At 38.0% G+C, this 17004-nt stretch overlaps 1 protein-coding gene across 1 annotated transcript in view; it reads left to right on the top strand.

Moving 5' to 3' along the window:
- LOC126335025 (RNA polymerase-associated protein RTF1 homolog) overlaps positions 1–17004 on the top strand; it is a 120467-nt gene that overhangs the window by 88901 nt on the left and 14562 nt on the right. The window contains exons 10-11 of the mRNA XM_049997865.1: positions 4803–4897; positions 6594–6756. Coding sequence (XP_049853822.1) covers positions 4803–4897; positions 6594–6756 — 258 coding nt within the window. The remainder of the gene's footprint in view (positions 1–4802; positions 4898–6593; positions 6757–17004) is intronic.

The following is a 17004-nucleotide window of genomic DNA, read 5'->3' as shown; positions in this document are numbered from 1 at the left end:
CCTGAAATATTCAGTTTTTATTCTTACAATAGTTTGAAATGACATTGACTAAGTTTTATTTGCATGCTTGAAACATATGTTTAAATTATCTAAACTGAAGCATCTCTTTCATGGATAGTCTTATTTAAATCAAGCTCCTCAGTGCCATGTAAAGTTAAAGATGTGAACTTTCATTTATTTATTAGTCCATATAAATCTCTTTCTCAATACATATATCGAACACAGGATATTGGACAGAATACCTTTTTATCTATTTGTTCTTCGAACATCAAACATACATCATCTAAATTTTTATAACAAGTTGGATCTATACAGTTAATAATTACAAATTTTATATTTATAACTAATTTCTACAATTAGAGAGACAGATTACATTTTTTCTTGCATAAGATTCTGAGAGACTGAATAGTAGCAGTTTTTCTGAAGGTAGGCTGTCACAGACTTTTTAAAGCTCTTTACTTCAGGAAGATATTTTATATGTCTTGGTAATCTGTTGCATAGTTTTGTTCCTGCTTGATACACATCTTTTGGGCATAATGTGGCGGTCCGATGACTTAACATGTATGTCACTGTCTGACCTGGTACTGTATCATAGACACTTTTGGTTTGAGAAAAAAAGGTTTTCTTTTCTTCATGTACTTTTTTGAATTGTGAACAGATGTTTGGAACAGTAATAAGACATCTGTTTTTTTTTTTTTTATGATGAAATAGAAACAAATGTAAATTAAATTTTGAGAACAGATTCAGAAAAAGCATTCCTGTGATTTCATTGAACAATTTTAATAACGTTTCTTATTTTCAAGGACGATGATGGTTCAAACCTGCGTCCGGCCATCCTGGTTTAGGTTTTCCATGATATCCCTCAATCGCTTCAGCTCAGGCAGCAGCCGGGATGTTTGCTTTAAAAGGGTACGGCCAACTTCCTTCCCTAACCCCATGGGACTGATGAGCTCACTGTTTGGTCTGCTCCCCCAGGTCAACCAACCAACCTTATTTTTGAAAGGAACTGTCCACCGAGTTTCGACTTTGGACCATTATGGGAATAATCACCATAATATTTCCCTCTGCTGTTTTCTTGTGTTGTATTTTGGAAAAAATTGCTTCTTTAATTTAGAGAGTTGAGAGAGCTATGGGCTGTGTTTGACATAACAATGTTTAAAAATATCATTAACAATTTTATATTGTGGTCCTGTGGGTTGTTTTCGGCACTAAAGAGAAGAAAGCACTGCAGGCATGTTAAGGAGTAGTGCAAAAATATCAGACTTCTGACATAAAAAACAGTTTTAAGAACAATAAAGACACAGCCAGAGACAAATGTGTGTATTGGATCTATGGTTCTTCAACATTGTCAATAGAGAGATATTTATTAGTCTCTCCCAATAACTAATCTGAATCGATGTGTGAGTATACAAGAGGGTTTTCCTTCTCTAGGAACGGTGCCCGTGTATATTCAAGGATTTAGTTGAGAAAACGTCTGAGATAGATGTAACTGCTCTGAAATTTAATGCCAAACATAAATAAAATTCTTTAACTTCACAAATTTCTCCTATTTGCTGTGCACTGCATAAATACGGCCTTAAGGCACTCAGGTGAAAAGTTGCTTCATAAAGAGTTGCGTGAAAATGAAAATTTGGTTCAGACTATGTGTAGAATAGTGATGTTTGTGAAATGATATGGTGTTGTGGCAAGATCAGGGAGAAAATAAAAAAATACATCAAGATGTTAAAACTAGATGGAGTAGTATCTATGTGATGTTGAATTCAGTTCCTTCGGAAATGAAACACATTGAAATTTCTGGACTGTTTTAAAGAAGCTACAAATGAGTTGGAGGGTTAAAAAAGCTGACCTTGCGTTTTTGTAGTGACCATTTAGTCTACTAGATTCATGTCAGAGTTAAGATGTCAAGGCAGCAGTGAAATTGCTGAAAGGGTGCACTGAAGCCTTCGTAAAAGGGGAAGTTGTTAATCTACTGCAGAAATCTCGTGACATGGCTATTTTCTTTCTTAATCCTTATATCAAGAAACTCTGAATCCTGAGTGAGGAAAAGAAAGAACATAATTATCCAACTTTTCATTATAAATATTAAGAGCGATTGCTACTCAGTGCTTAGAGGAGGTGCTGAACAGCAGGCAGGCACATTCAGTATTAGACTGTTAGATTTTAGCTACACACAACTCACCCACACAGGGCCACTGTTGTCTCTGGGTGCTGTGGCCCCACTGTTCATCAAAAGTTAGATAACACAGTTGTGAAAGAAGAGAAAAACATTTGTTCCCTCGCCTATAAAGAGATTTGAGAGCTAGTGCTCATAAATTTCTAAGCATAAATATGAACTGAAGATATATATGAACACAGATGGCCCAGGTTATGGCGTCGAGTGTGTTGTCTTGGTGCAAGGCCAAGCCTCTGCCTTGTCTAGATTCTCCAGAGTTGTGAAAGAAGTCCTTATGCATTCCCACCAGCAGCTCTGCAATTTAAAGAAATATTAGGAAGACAGACTTCATTGCATCAGTGGAAGACCTCTGTATCAATCCATATTGTGTTAATTACATTTTGTTAAGTTGTAACAATAATAGAGACAAATGAATTATTTTATGAGGACAGCTGTATGTTTGAAGAAGAAATGGGTAAAATCCATGTTCATGGCTATACTTACATAATAAACATGTAATGTACAGTCCTATATTCTGAAATTGTTGCAAAGGTACTTTTTATGCTCTTGACATGTAAGAGTAGCTGCCATGTAACTACTGCATTAAGAGAACTGAATCTGTTGTATGTCCTAATTATCTTGTATTTTTAATTTTATATTAAATTAGGTATCTTGAAAAATATTGCTAATAATTAGGGATTAGAAAAATTCACACTTTTCTATTAATGCGAAATCAATGTGAATTTGCCTCAAAATGTGAAAACGTGAAATTACTTAATAGGCGCTGTTTCATAGAGAATTGTATCCAGATGGGCTATTTATTACAGATAGTTTGAAATAGCTTTATTTTATGTGGACAATAGCAATTAATGCCGAAACCCAATTTGGAAAGATAATGTGCACAAGAACTTACTTGCAAAAAGAAAATGTACGAACGTAACAATGTATCAGTGTGCCATGCCAATTGTGGACGGCAGATTTTTTTTAATCTTAAAATTGGGCTGCAAAAGACAAATAATGACTAGAAACACCTTATACCGGTGACACATTCACTTAACTGGTGGGGAAAATGCTGCTGCTTTTCAACAGAACAATTATTTTTGAAAGCTTAAATACAGTAAAACAAAGAAAATGATGACTATTTTGGAAGAAAAAGGTGTTGAAGGTTTTGCAAAAGTAAACATTCTAGTCAAAAAGTTCCCAGTCAGCAAATTTTTTAACAGTTTCAGAGCACTAATAGTTTGTGTCTTCACTTATGTAGCATGACAACCTTTTAAATTTGTGTGTTTAATCATTTACAAGCAAAAAAAAAAAAAAAAAAAAAATTATATACATTTTTCCAAAAATACATGCTATGTTTTCTAGACCCTACAAATTATTTACGAGACAGAATGCTGGTGGTCAGTATTAACCTTCAGTATGCAAAGTGTGTAGTAGTGGTCTCACACACACACACACACACACACACACACACACACACACACACACGTATGTCGTACGTATGTGCACACGCAGTAGTTTCTTCCTTGAGGAAGAGAGAGGGATATTGTGGGTAGTGGGGATAAAGAGTAATGTAGGTCACAGTCTAGGATGAGAGGAACCATCCGGTGGTGAGATCAGAGGTAGACAAAAATACAGTTATAAAATGATTTCATTAATTAATCATACCAGACAATTAATTTTGCTTATAAGTGAATGCTTAGTGAACGAAAACTATAGCCATTTTCTGATACTACACTGTTCCTGAACAAGTGGGCAAAAAATGTGAAGAGCAAAATGTTATGATATTCAAACAATGTCTATATTAAACAGTTTTCATTGTGTTTACTTAGTTGTGAAATTTTGCCGGTTTCCCTTTCACTAAAAGTATATTTGAACTGCCTCAGTTGTGATGTCTTGTTCTCGATCTATGAGTTTCCTGCTACGCCACACCCGAATAGCTGTCAAGGTCTTTAGTAATGAGTGAGTGTGATGCGCATTGGGCCTGCCTCAGCACAGTCGTGTGTACTTTCTGTAGTTCTTGCTGCCTCAAATAAATGGCCTTAGGCAGATGAGGGCAACACTTTAATGCCCTGACCAAGATTTGGCAATGTACAACAAAAACACCAAAAAAAAGATTTTCCTCAAAATTAAAATTTTAGTTTTCTTTGTCATACAATCAAAATTGTTAAGATATTATGTCAGCTCCAATTGCTTTGACTTTGTTACTTGATTAAGATGGTTCCTATTGACACCAAAGCTAAATATATTAATTTATGTGAAAGGTAATATTAAGCATATTGCAGCAAATTTTCTAGCAGTAGGTGACATGTTATTCGCGTATGTACTGTTTAGTGCCAGAATTCCGTGTACTCTGCTTGTACACATGATGTATTAATATTACAGTTGATAACAACAATGAAATAACATTCAATCACACCATCCCCATTGAGACAGAGAGAATAATATGTAATCAAATGTTCAGTACTCAGAATGCTTGTTACCATTTTTAAAAAAATTATTATAACGTAAGTTTGATGTCCTTTAGTTCATAGAATGATTTTAAACAGATAGCTCATCTATTTGCTACACAATTTTAGTAAGAATATTACACCTGTGCTGCCATAGATTATTGTTGTTATATCCTAATAGCTATTATTATACTTTACAGATTATTCGTGAAAAAGAAAGGTTTAAGACAAATGTTTATAATTATGCAATGAAGAAAACTCAGTTGATGAAAGAACGAGATATGGCTGCTGGGAGGTAATTATTTTATTTGAATGTAATTTTTAGACACAACAGCTAACTTAGTTTTACTAGTGAATAGCTTACATTTGTTATGTTGTATGAAACTGTGTGACAAATAGGAAAAGACTGGTTGAGAAAATGACATGCTGAATACGCTAGTGTACTTCCATTGTAGCTTGATGTAGGCCCGTTTTAGTTTCTCATCTGTACATATATACAGACCATTTATTATGGGTGTATGTTTGATTAATTCAATCCTGTCATGGTGTTAGAAGATTTTAATTGATAAGATGCTTCATCTTCAAATAACAAAGATGATTCAGTTTTGAATGGGGGGGGGGGGGGTGAGGGGAGACAGTCGTAGTGTTGTTACCTTATGTCATGTATTCAGCAATTGTCATCATTGCAAGATACTATTTTTATTTGTTGATAGATATCTGTCTTGGTGTTGGATGCCTCCATTTTCTCCTCCATTCCTCACTATAAAAGTTTTCATTTAAGGTTTATAAACAATTTTAGTCTGCACACTTTTTCATGACACCTTGGTGCCGTCCTAGTCCTTACTCAGTAGAAGTCAGAAAACTAGCAGTCAAAATGCCATTGTTCAGTATTCCTGTTTTTAAATTCACAGTATTAGGAAAATAACAGTTGCTACTCAACCATATAGCGGAGATGCTGTGTCACAGATACGCACGTCAAGAAGACTGTCACAATATAATAATTTTGTTGTGCCAATCTGTGACTCAGTGTCCCTGCTATATAGTGAGTAGAATCTTTCCTTTTCGTAACATTGTTAATTCCATCCTGGATTTTCCGTTGTTTGTTTCTAATTTCACATTTTTGTGAAACTGCTCTCTAAGATAAGACTAATGTAGAATTACACTTTGCTGACATAAGTCATGGGATACCTCTTCATATCGTTTTGGATCTCATTTTGCCTAGCATGGTGCAGCAACTCAACATGGCATGGACTCAGCGAGTCATTAGAAGTCCCCTAGAGGAATACTGAGCCATGCTGCCTCTATATCTGTCCATAATTGTGCAAGTGTGGTGAAGCAGGATGTTGTGCATGAACTGATGTCTAGATTATGTCGCATAAATGTTTGATGGGATTCATGTCGGGCGACCTGGTTGGCCAGATCATTCGCTTGGATTGTACAAAATGTTCTTCAAACCAGTCGTGAACAATTGTGATCCGGTGACACGTAGCCCTTTCCAGTCAATGAACGGTTCAGTTGGGCCAGAGGACCCAGTCCATTCCATGTAAACTCATCCCACACATCTGACCAGGCCATGGTTATTGAGTCGTATGGTCCAGCCAGTACTCCCTGTGGTCCCTGCTGCCCTAATGTTCTGTGCATCACAAGAACAAACTTGCTTTAAAATTCCAATAGTTTGCTAATATGAAGGATTATTATTGCATTTCACCCCCATTTCTTCACCAATACTACATTATGATGATGTTTCAAAACAATAGCTTATAGCTCAGATAAAAGTTTATGGGAGTAATTTTTTTCACATGGTACAGTTCACATTAAGCCATTTTGGTTTGAGAAAGTCATTGTCTGCTATTGTGATGTATTGATTTTCCTCTTATTTTGTATTTTTCTCTGTAACAACTCCTGATTTTATTATAAAAACATGGGCTTAGAATACCAATAACCTGCTCAGTATATTTCATATTTTATGTTCCCCCTTCTTTTTTTTGCAGAGGTGATGAAGAAGAGGCAGCAAGGATTCAGCAGAAACTCCAAGAGTTGGAAGAAAGAGCTGAAGAACTTGACAAATTACGAACATCGACTATTTCCAGTATTAGTTACATCAATGATCGTAACCGCAAGAAAAATGTTGAAGAAGCAGAGAAGGCCATAATGGTGAGTTGAATAAAATAGGTTTCTTGTGGACCACTGTCAAGGAGGGAAAAAAGTAATGCTTGTTCAAAAGTTTTTTTTTTTTTCCTGGCTCCAAGGCAACAAGCTGCGTATCATGAGAATCATTCTTATGTACTAAGCTGTATAATATGATTAAATTGCTGCTGAAATTGAAATATGTAGTTACTTAATATGGTTTTATAGATTTGGCCCCACAGTAACACTGACATTGAACATACTCTGAAGAAGAAGAAAGCCTTAAATTAAATCTTTTTTGGGGGGGGGGGGGGGGGCACCCTTTTGAAAGCATGCAGATCTTACCTTACACATGGTGTATACAACCCGGGAGATCCAGTAAAAACCCGGCAATTTTTTAGAATTCCGTGAATTTTTAATTGTTTTAGTTTTCAGTTGATTTTTTGTAATTCTGACTGGTAAGAAATAATACTGCATCAATAAAACAACGAGAGAGAGAAAAAACGAAAATAAAACTAAAATTGCAAAGGAAATGCCCCATGTACAAGAACAAAAACAGTGCTCATACAGGTACAAGCATCTGCCAACAGCAAAATGTGTCAAAGGCTTTAGGAAGACTATGCAATGCTTCATGCCAACAAATTTCCTCCAATGATCATGACAGCACAACTGTTGACATTAGATTCATTTCAGCACTTATGAGCGGGCCCTTGCGCATGCGCAGTTGAGTCGCATATGAGTAATACCTTCTCCCACTTCTGGTCACAAAATGTGGCTGTTCGCTGTGTAAGCAGCAGCCGCAGCAAGCAGCAGCTAGATGCTACCAGGAAAACTTTTACTGGCGTGACCAAGCTGCCAGATTCGTGCATGCACAGCATGCCCATTTCTAGGAGGTGGAGGGGGGGGGGACAAACCCCATAATGCCATAAGTGCTATAAGATAAAAGCATTCACTAACTAAACACTTTGTTTCAAATACATTGAATGCCTCAGTGGAAAAGATCAATAAAAGAAATTTCTTTAGCCAACTGACAAAAATAACTTTATTGTTCTGCAAGGCGGTTAATGCTTGACTGTCTGAAAGGAGGTCTCTTACCCAGGTGGCAAGCATCCAGAGCTCATTGGTCTATCAATTATTCATATGATTTTGAAATGCACCCTTGTTGGTTCCTGAATATTTTTGAACTCATTCTGAATGAATGGTTTTTGAATGGTGCATAGAGTACGTGATGTCTGTGTTAGGGGAATCCTTGTTGCATCTAGAAATAAAGTTCCCTGCACACAAAAGAGGACGGAGTGGTTGATTGGGTTTGTAAATGATCAGCATTGTTATAATTACTAGCAAAATCCATAGATTCAGACTACCAGAGTGGAAATAAATGACTTCGCTGGGCAGCCTAGATCCAGCTCTTTTCCCTCTTCTTGTTGGATGTCGTCTCCAGGTGAGACCAGTTTTCTTGGTGATTCATGCTGTCTGGTTATCGTTGCCAAGTTTAATTTTAGGGTCGCAGATAAATGTTTTCATTTACTACTTTCAGAGCGTAGTTTTCAGTGAAGACAGGAATATTGACAGAACTCATGACTTAGGTTTTTTGGCCAGATCGCTACACTGGTAAGGGCCAGTTTTACAGTCCATGGCTAGCAGCCACTTGAGTTCTATTCTGGAAGTAGCGTGTCGCTGCGAAAGAGGATGAAATCTGTAAAGCAAAAACATTGAGATGTTTTCCATATAGTTCATACTGTATCACCAGGGTAGACATTCAAATACGTCCTACAGAGCCAAGGTGAATTACTTACATCAGATTGTGTCTGCTTTTAGAAGTCTCTCCTCATGGGAAATTTTCCAGTGATCCAGTCTTCCTTTGTTTTCACACACAGTGGCATTCTCATAAAGAAGTTGATCAAATTAGTGTATTTGCAGTCAGTGTGGGCTGTGTTCATTGCTTTCAATAGAGCCCAGGTTTTGATCATGTCGAACCCCTTCTGGTAGTCTGTGAAGGCCATGTGAAGTGGGATATCATAACCTGGATGTTTTTCTGTTACTGTGCATAGTGCTTTGAATATGGTCAGTTGTACTGAAACCTTTTCTGAATCATGCCTGTTTCATTAGGTGGTAAAAATGAAATTTTTCTTTCGGGTGGCTCATAGTGATTGTTGTTACCAGTTGTAAAAGATAAGTAAGACTAGAATATAAAGTGTATGCTTTGCTTCTCATCATAGAGAGTAGGTGCTGAGTCACATACAAGCAATTTGAGAAAGGCTGCTAAAATGTTAAGCTTTCAGACAAGGTCCTTCTTCTGAAATGGAAAAGACATACACATTCACACAAGCTTAACTTGCACACATAAGTTTTCTATTTCGGAAGAAGGAACTTGTGTGGTAGCGTAATATTTTGGCAGTCTCCATTGTACCTGTCTGTGACTATACGGTGAGTAGCAACCTATCCTTTCCATATTGTTGTTACTCCAACCAGGGTTCGATTCCCGGTGGGGTCAGGGATTTTCTCTGCCTCATGATGACTGGCTGTTGTGTGACGTCCTTAGGTTAGTTAGGTTTAAGTAGTTCTAAGTTCTAGCAGACTGATGACTATAGATGTTAAGTTCCACAGTGCTCAGAGCCAACCATTTATTCCAACCAGGATTTTCCATTGTTTGATAGATAAGACTAACACGCTTGCAATTCTCAGTATTTGTGTAGTCACATATATGAAAGGAGAGAATGTTGTCTGTATTTTACAGTCCACAGCTCGTGGTCCAGTGGCTAGCGTTGCTGCCTCTGTATCACGGGGTCCCAGGTTAGATTCCCTTCTGGGATGGGGATTTTCTGTGCCCAGGCACTGGGTGTTTGTGTTGTGAACATCATTCCTTCTTCTTCATCATTGTCGTAGTCGCCATCATTTGTGACAGTGGCTGCATTAGACTGTGTAAAAATTGGGACTTTGGTTTGTGAAGCGCTCAACTCTGCAGTCATCAACACCCGTACAATCATCATCATCATCATGTATATTCCATGACTGGAATCTCCCCTTCCTCAAGATATTTATTTAATAGAATTAGGAATGCTTCTTCTAGTCTCTCTCCTACAATTTTAAGTATCTCCTCTTGATCTCCTCTTGATCTGATCTTCGTCTAGTGCCTTACAAGTATTGAGTTAGTTGAGAACTGTTCCAATTTCATTCCAATTCTTTCAGCCCCACACTCATTAATGATTCATCTTGCTGGCTTTGGCTTGTGACTGATTGTACAGCTTCTAATAAGTCTTTGGCAGTTTATATAATTTCCTCTCTTTCAGTAGCAACTGCTTCTCTGCCATTCCAAATTTTGTGTATGATTAGCTTGCCTTTTGGTTGACTGGAATGGAAGACTCATGTTCACATGGTTTTTCATGGTCTCCTTGATCAGTCTTGTGTTTTGTGTTCTCTAGGTCTCTTCTGATCACATTCTTAATGTTTCTGATGAGGCCTCTGTATTTGGGCGAGTCTTCTACAATGTTTCTTCTTTGTACTACACGGAAGTGCCAAAGAAGCTGGTATAGGCACGCACGTTCAAATACAGAGATACGTAAACAAGCAGTGTACGGAGCTGCGATCGGCAATGCCTATAAAAGACAACAAGTGTCTGTCGCAGCTGTTAGATCAGTTACTGATGCTACAATGGCAGGTTATTAAGATTTAAGTGAGTTTGATTGTGGTGTTACTGCAGGCACACGAGCAATGGAACACAGCACCTCCAAATTAGTGATGAAGTGGGGATTTTCCCGTATGACCATTTCACAAGTATACCGTGAACATCAGGAATCTGGTAAAACATCAAATTTGCGACATCGCTGTGCAGAAAAAGATCCAGCAAGAACAGGACCAGTGATGACTGAAGATAATCATTCATGACAGAAGTGCAATCCTTTTGCCGACTGCTCCAGATTTCAGTGCTGGGCCATCAAAAAGTGACATCGTGCGAAGCATTCAACGATACATTATCAGTATGGGCTTTCGGAGCCAAAGGCCCATTTGTGTACCCTTGATGACTGCATGACACAAAGCTTTATACCTTGCCTTGGACAGTTAACTTACTTTGGACTGTTAATGACTGGAAACATGCTGCCTGGTCGGACGAGTCTCATTTCAAATTGTATGGAGTGGATGGACATGAATGGGTATGGAGACAACCTTCTGAATCCATGGACCCTGCGTGTCAGCAGGGGACTCTTCAAGTTGGTGGAGGCTCTGTAATGGTGTGGGACATGTGCAGTTGGAGTGATATGGGACCCCTGATTCATCTAGATATGACTCAAGACAGGTGACACATACATAAGCATCCCGTCCATTCACCTGCATCCATTCATGTCCATTGTGAGTTCCGACGTACTTGGGCAATTCCAGCAGAACAATGCGACACCTCACACATCCATAATTGCTACAGAGTGGCTCGAACTCTCTTCTGAGTTTAAACATTTCCATTAGCCATCAAAGTCCCTAGACATGAACATTGAGCATATCTGGGATACTTTGCAACGTGCTTTAGAGAAGAAATCTCCACTGCCATGTACTCTTATGGATTTATGGACAGCCCTGCAGAATTCATGGTGTCAGTTCCCTCCAACACTACTCCAGACATCAGTAGAGTCCATGCCACGTTGTGTTGCAGCACTTCTCCGTGCTTGCGGGGGTCCTACATGATATTAGACTAGTGTACCAGTTTCTTTGGCTCTTCAATGTATAAGATGTTGTATTTTGAGCCTGAAAGATGCACCAGAATATATGCTTACAATAATTAATCTTTATGAACAACAGACTGTTTTGGCATTTAGTGCCATTGCCGAGCAGATGTGAACAAAATTTTGGCAAGAACATGTTCTAATTGTGAATGTCCTTTATGTTAAATTGACTATATTGTACTCACATCTGGAATTATGTGATGTCCATAATTATGCTGTTGCTTTGAAATGCAGTTGCTTTGCAATGAACCATACAAACATTGGGTTGATGTATGCTTTCTGTCCCCATTGAACAGCTCTGCAAGGAGGGTCAGTATGGAGTTGGATTGGGTGCTTTGGGTGGCTACTGGGTCTGACATGGGTTTGATTCCTGTAGCTGCTACTGGTAATTTGATTTCACTAGGCATGGTCTGTATCTCAATAGGAAAGGGAAGGGTAAATTCGCTGGGTTGATAGCAAAACCCTTAAGAGGTCGGCTGAAACTCATGGGAGTACCGCTTTCTTAGGTTAGGATCAGTGCCCAGTGATATAATGTTGCAAGGAATAAGGCACAGTAAGCATCTCAGGCAGGCTGGTACTAAAGATGTTAAAATATTACAACATTCTCAAAAAAGTACAATGCAAAACAGTGTTAGTGTATTGCATCATAATACCGGGACTTAAAACCAAAGAAAATAAATGTGTTGTTCGTTTGGAACATTTGGAAACACAGAATGCAATAGATGTGCTATGCTTCTCCGAGCATCATACAGTTACAGATACGTAAAAGGTAAATGCAAGTGAATTTACGCTTTCAGCGCTAGTAACAGTGTGACAATATGGAAAAATGGAGTTGCCATATATGTTAAAAATTACCATAGTGTGGAAAATTAGGAGAAACTAAAAAAAATTGTGTAGAGCAATGTATAGAGGCATGTAGCTGTGTGCTTAAACTAAATGATGGTAATTTTATAATTATAACTGTGCATAGGACCCCATTGGGAAATTTTGAGTGATTTCTGAAAAGCGTGGATTCCTTATTGTGATGTCAGTCAGACAGGGGGAAGCAAGTTGTTATTTTGGGGGATTTCAAAGTAGATTTTATGAAAGCGTCTGATGGAAAGAATTGTCTTAAGGTATTACTCAGTTCTTTCAATTTAACATCAGTTGCTGTATTTCTTACTCAGGTTATACAGGAAAGTAACACACTAATAGATAATTTAACACACTAATAGATAATATTTTCATTGACCAAGATAAATTTGATCAAATAAACATTTATCCTCTTAAGAAATGGTCTTTCTGATCATGATGCACAGCTAGTTACAGTGAATGATATAGCTCCATACAGTAATGTAAAACGGTCCTATGAAATGGTGTGTTCAGTTAGATGGGGATGAGGCGTACTGGGAACCTGATGCTAATTCAAAATAGTATTTTTGAAAACAGTTTCCCTATGAAAACAGATAAATACAATTGTAAGAAACCATGTAAAAAAGACTTACTAAAAGGATCAAAATATCTTCTAACTGGAAAGGAAAATGTATCTAATGGCAAGAAAGAGTAATGACCCAAAAACAGTCAAATATTATAAAAACTACAGTATTATATTAAAGAAAGTTATTAAAAAGTCTAGTAGTATGTTTGACAGCAACAACTCTGATAATTAAATTAAAACAATTTGGGATACTGTTGAAAGGGAAACAGCACAACCAATAGCACAAGAAGACAGTATTACCATCAGATCGGTTGAAAAGTTTATTAACAAAATGACTGACTGAAATATTTTTAGTAACAAATTTTTGAGTGTTGTGGAGAAAGTAGGATCCCGATTTTCGTTAGAAAAGGCAAAGCTGTATATGGAAGAGGCAATACATATGCAATTTTATAAAACTGAAATTCTACCCACCTCTCGTTTTGAAGTTAGGAAAATAATAAACTGTCACAAAAGTAAAAGGTTGCTTGGAATTGATGGCATCTCCAACAAAGTACAAAAAGCTTATTCCCGACAGACAGTAGGACTCTCAGCTACATATGAAATAGCTCACTAAAGCAGGGCATTTTTTCCTAATAGATTGAAATATGCTATTTTAAACCATTGCGTAAGAAGGGGGTAGGTCTATGCCGACTACCGCCCAATCTCACTTCTGACAGCTTTGTCCAAAACTTTTCGAAAAGGAAAGTATTGAAGAATAGCTTCATATATATTTGTAAAAAATAAAGTGCTAACAAAATACCGCTTTGTTTTTCAGCAAGGTTTTTCAACAGAAAATAACAATATTATGAAAAGGACAGTTGTTACTCACCATATAAGAGAGATACTGAGTCAGAGATAGGCACACGAAAAACACTGCCAGAAAGTGAGCTTATGGCCAAAGAGGCCTTTGTCAAAAGTACACACACACACACACACACACACACACCGTCTCTGGCAGTGTAAGCCAGACAGCAAGCAGCTGTGTATGATGGGAGAGGCAGCTGGGTGGTTGGGGTAGGAGGAGGCTGGGCTGAGGAGGAAGAGGGAAGGCAAGGTAGGGCTGGAGGGTGGGAGCGCAGGAACGATGTGGAGAGAGGGTGGGCAGCTACGTACAATTAGGTGGTTAGATGTATAGCAGTGGAGGGGGTAGCAGAAAAAGAGGGAAGTAGGAAGACAGGTGCATAGGTGGAATGGAGGGCTGTGTAATGCTGGAATTGGACCAGAGAAGGGGCTGGAAGGGTAAGGACAATGGCTAACGAAGGTTAAGACCTGGAGAGTTACAGGAACCTTCATTAATCCTTGTCCTTCTCATGTAGACCTTTCCCTGGTCCCATTCCAGCACTAGACAGGCCTCTGTTTCATACATTCACCCAGTCTTTTTTACTTTCCTCCTTCCCACCTGTCACACTCAGCGTAATCACTGAAGCTACGGCATACAGTACTTTCATCTTGCCCCATTATCTGCTGCAATTGTTCAATCGCAATTTCATTGTTTTGTGAGGTGATGTGTTCTTCTGTGATTTTGTTGTTTTCTGACATGATCTCTCCTGTAAGTGCCAGTATCCAATCAAAGCCAGCCTTCTGAAAACAGCATGATATTGTGCTTTCTTGCATGGAATCCCATGCATTTCTCACAAATTGCATAGCATCCAGGATCATTACTCTTTTTGTTGTACTTTGATAACAAAACAGCCTCTTCCATACAAGAATTTTACTGTATTTTTTTTCAGGAATTTTGTAATGCCTCGATAGTGGGTGAAGATGGCTTTTACATTGGCAGGAAAAAACACTACATTTATATTACAAAGATACATCGTATCTTGAGGATGTGCTGCATGTTTGTCTATAGAGGTTCATTTCCTTGTTTTGGACACCCAATCCTGCATAGCAAGCGCACAGATATTCCTCAGATTTATTTGTAGTTGCCCATGCTTTCGAATTAGATGTGTATTTGCATGGCAATGTCTGCACATTTTTGAAACGTTGTGGACTTATCACTTTGCCAATTGGTAGGGGCACCCGATTTTCTGTTTCACTTGCATTGCAACACAGTAGAACAATCTCTCATTGCTGAATTTCTCTCCTCTGAAATCAATGTCTTGGGACACAGAAGGTGAAAAAATAGGCCTGTTTTGTCTGCATTAAAAATACCATTAGGACTTTACCTCACAATGATTTTTTCATGACAACAGTTTCAATATTCACACTTCCAGTCTCACTTCAAACATACTCATATACTACCTTGTCGGCTCTTAAACCTTTTGATCCAATCACTGGATGCCTTGAAATCTTAAGAGTCCCAACTTTTGTGCCAAATATGTAGCATGAACCACAGTTCCATTAACTGGAATGTTTGCTGTGTGAGCTTGTTTAAGCCACTTCAGTGGGAAACTTTCAAGTTCTGGAAATTGACCATTGTGCACGTTTTCTTTTACTGTTTCCAACTTCCAGGCATGCAGCTTCATTTACTTTTCGCTTGCTTACTATCGTGTGGAGAAATATACAGTTTTGTGCAATATCAACACACTTCATCTATGGATTTTTGTCTATTTCATGAATAATGTTCCACTTTCCTTCATTAGTGAACTGCCTCACTATCTTCTTATACATCCATGGTGTATCAATAATCTTTTCAACACAAAAAGGAAATCACACACTGAGAGTTAATCAAACACCAAAGTCTCACTATACCATATATGAACAAAGACCAGCTACTGAGTTACACTTGGTTTATAGTTTTTTTGGCCATTGCATAACTACTGACTCCGATTGGCACTTGTCGATAGGTTGCAAGTCATCGGAGCTATCGCCAGCCTTTTTACGAACTACAGTACTTCGCTGTACTTCTGCTTGTCAAAGGAGTCATTTCTATGATAGCTTATGATGTGCACAGTTGCCAGCACTGAAAAATATTGCCAAATTTTAACATGCTAAGCAGGTAGGGAGAACATACAAACAAGTCGTGTTAATGTGGGTTTAATGCATCTGGAATTGGAACTTCTAAAAATGGATGGGAAAACAGTAATGAGTACTAATGAGATTTCACTGTTTGCCTGGGTTGTCATCTCCTTAAAAAAGGGGGGGGGGAGAAGAAAGGTGATGTCTCTTGAATTACATGTATCTTATTATGCATTGTTGTTGTATTGACCCACCATTTCCATTGTAAATTCTAGGAACAGCCCTTCACATAAATGAAACAAGTTGTAGCTTGTCTTAACACCCAATATACTTGTGAAAGCATTTTCTTCATTAAGAACACACATGAACCCATGGGCAAATTGAAAGATGTGCACAGTCCACTGATAGTTAGATTTACTTTTCTTGACATTGTAAACATCTACACCAAAATTCCATTAGAGGGCACCATAAATATAATTAGGAATAATTTACTTATAACACAAGAAACTGGGTATGGCGGAGGTCTGTGCACGCTTACTTATGTAAACCACTTAGAGCAACCATTTTTTTCAAAGTTAATAGTCTTGCCATTGGCAAAAACATCAACTTTAAAAAGTGTTTGGATGACAGAGTGAGAAAATTGACACATTAGCAGCAAATCTGAGCAAAATATCAAATTCACCATTGAACATGAAGCATATAACAGCATTAAATCCCTGCCCCACTTTCTGCCACCTACCCACCCAAACACAGCCTCCCAACACTGCACTTAACAGCCCTGTTGTATTTTTGCACACCAGACAGGCAACACTAGCATTTTCCTGACCCATACTGTTCTATCCCTTTCCCTTCCAGTCAAGTGCTGCCTCCTTACCCCCACCACAGGAGATCAGTGCTCTGTCAGATGCAGTCATGTGCGTGCGCTCCTGCTGCTGCAAAAAGCTTTTATATTTTAGCAGTCTCTTTCATTGTGCCTGTCTGCATCTCAATGCCTTCTCTACATGTTGAATAGCAATCTATCTTTTCCATATTATTATTCCATCCTGCACTTTCCATCATTGTTACTTTGTTCCCTTTGTATAACACAGTATTTACATAATATCTATATCAGTATCACATTTATAACAAACCATTTTCTTTTCTTAAACAATGGAAACTCCAAGATGGAATATCAACAATATTATAAGGAGGACAGATTGCTACTCGCTG

This window comes from Schistocerca gregaria, chromosome 2, assembly GCF_023897955.1.
Source record: "Schistocerca gregaria isolate iqSchGreg1 chromosome 2, iqSchGreg1.2, whole genome shotgun sequence".
Classification (NCBI taxonomy): Eukaryota; Metazoa; Arthropoda; class Insecta; order Orthoptera; family Acrididae; genus Schistocerca; species Schistocerca gregaria.
This window is presented reverse-complemented; position numbering and strand designations above follow the sequence as displayed.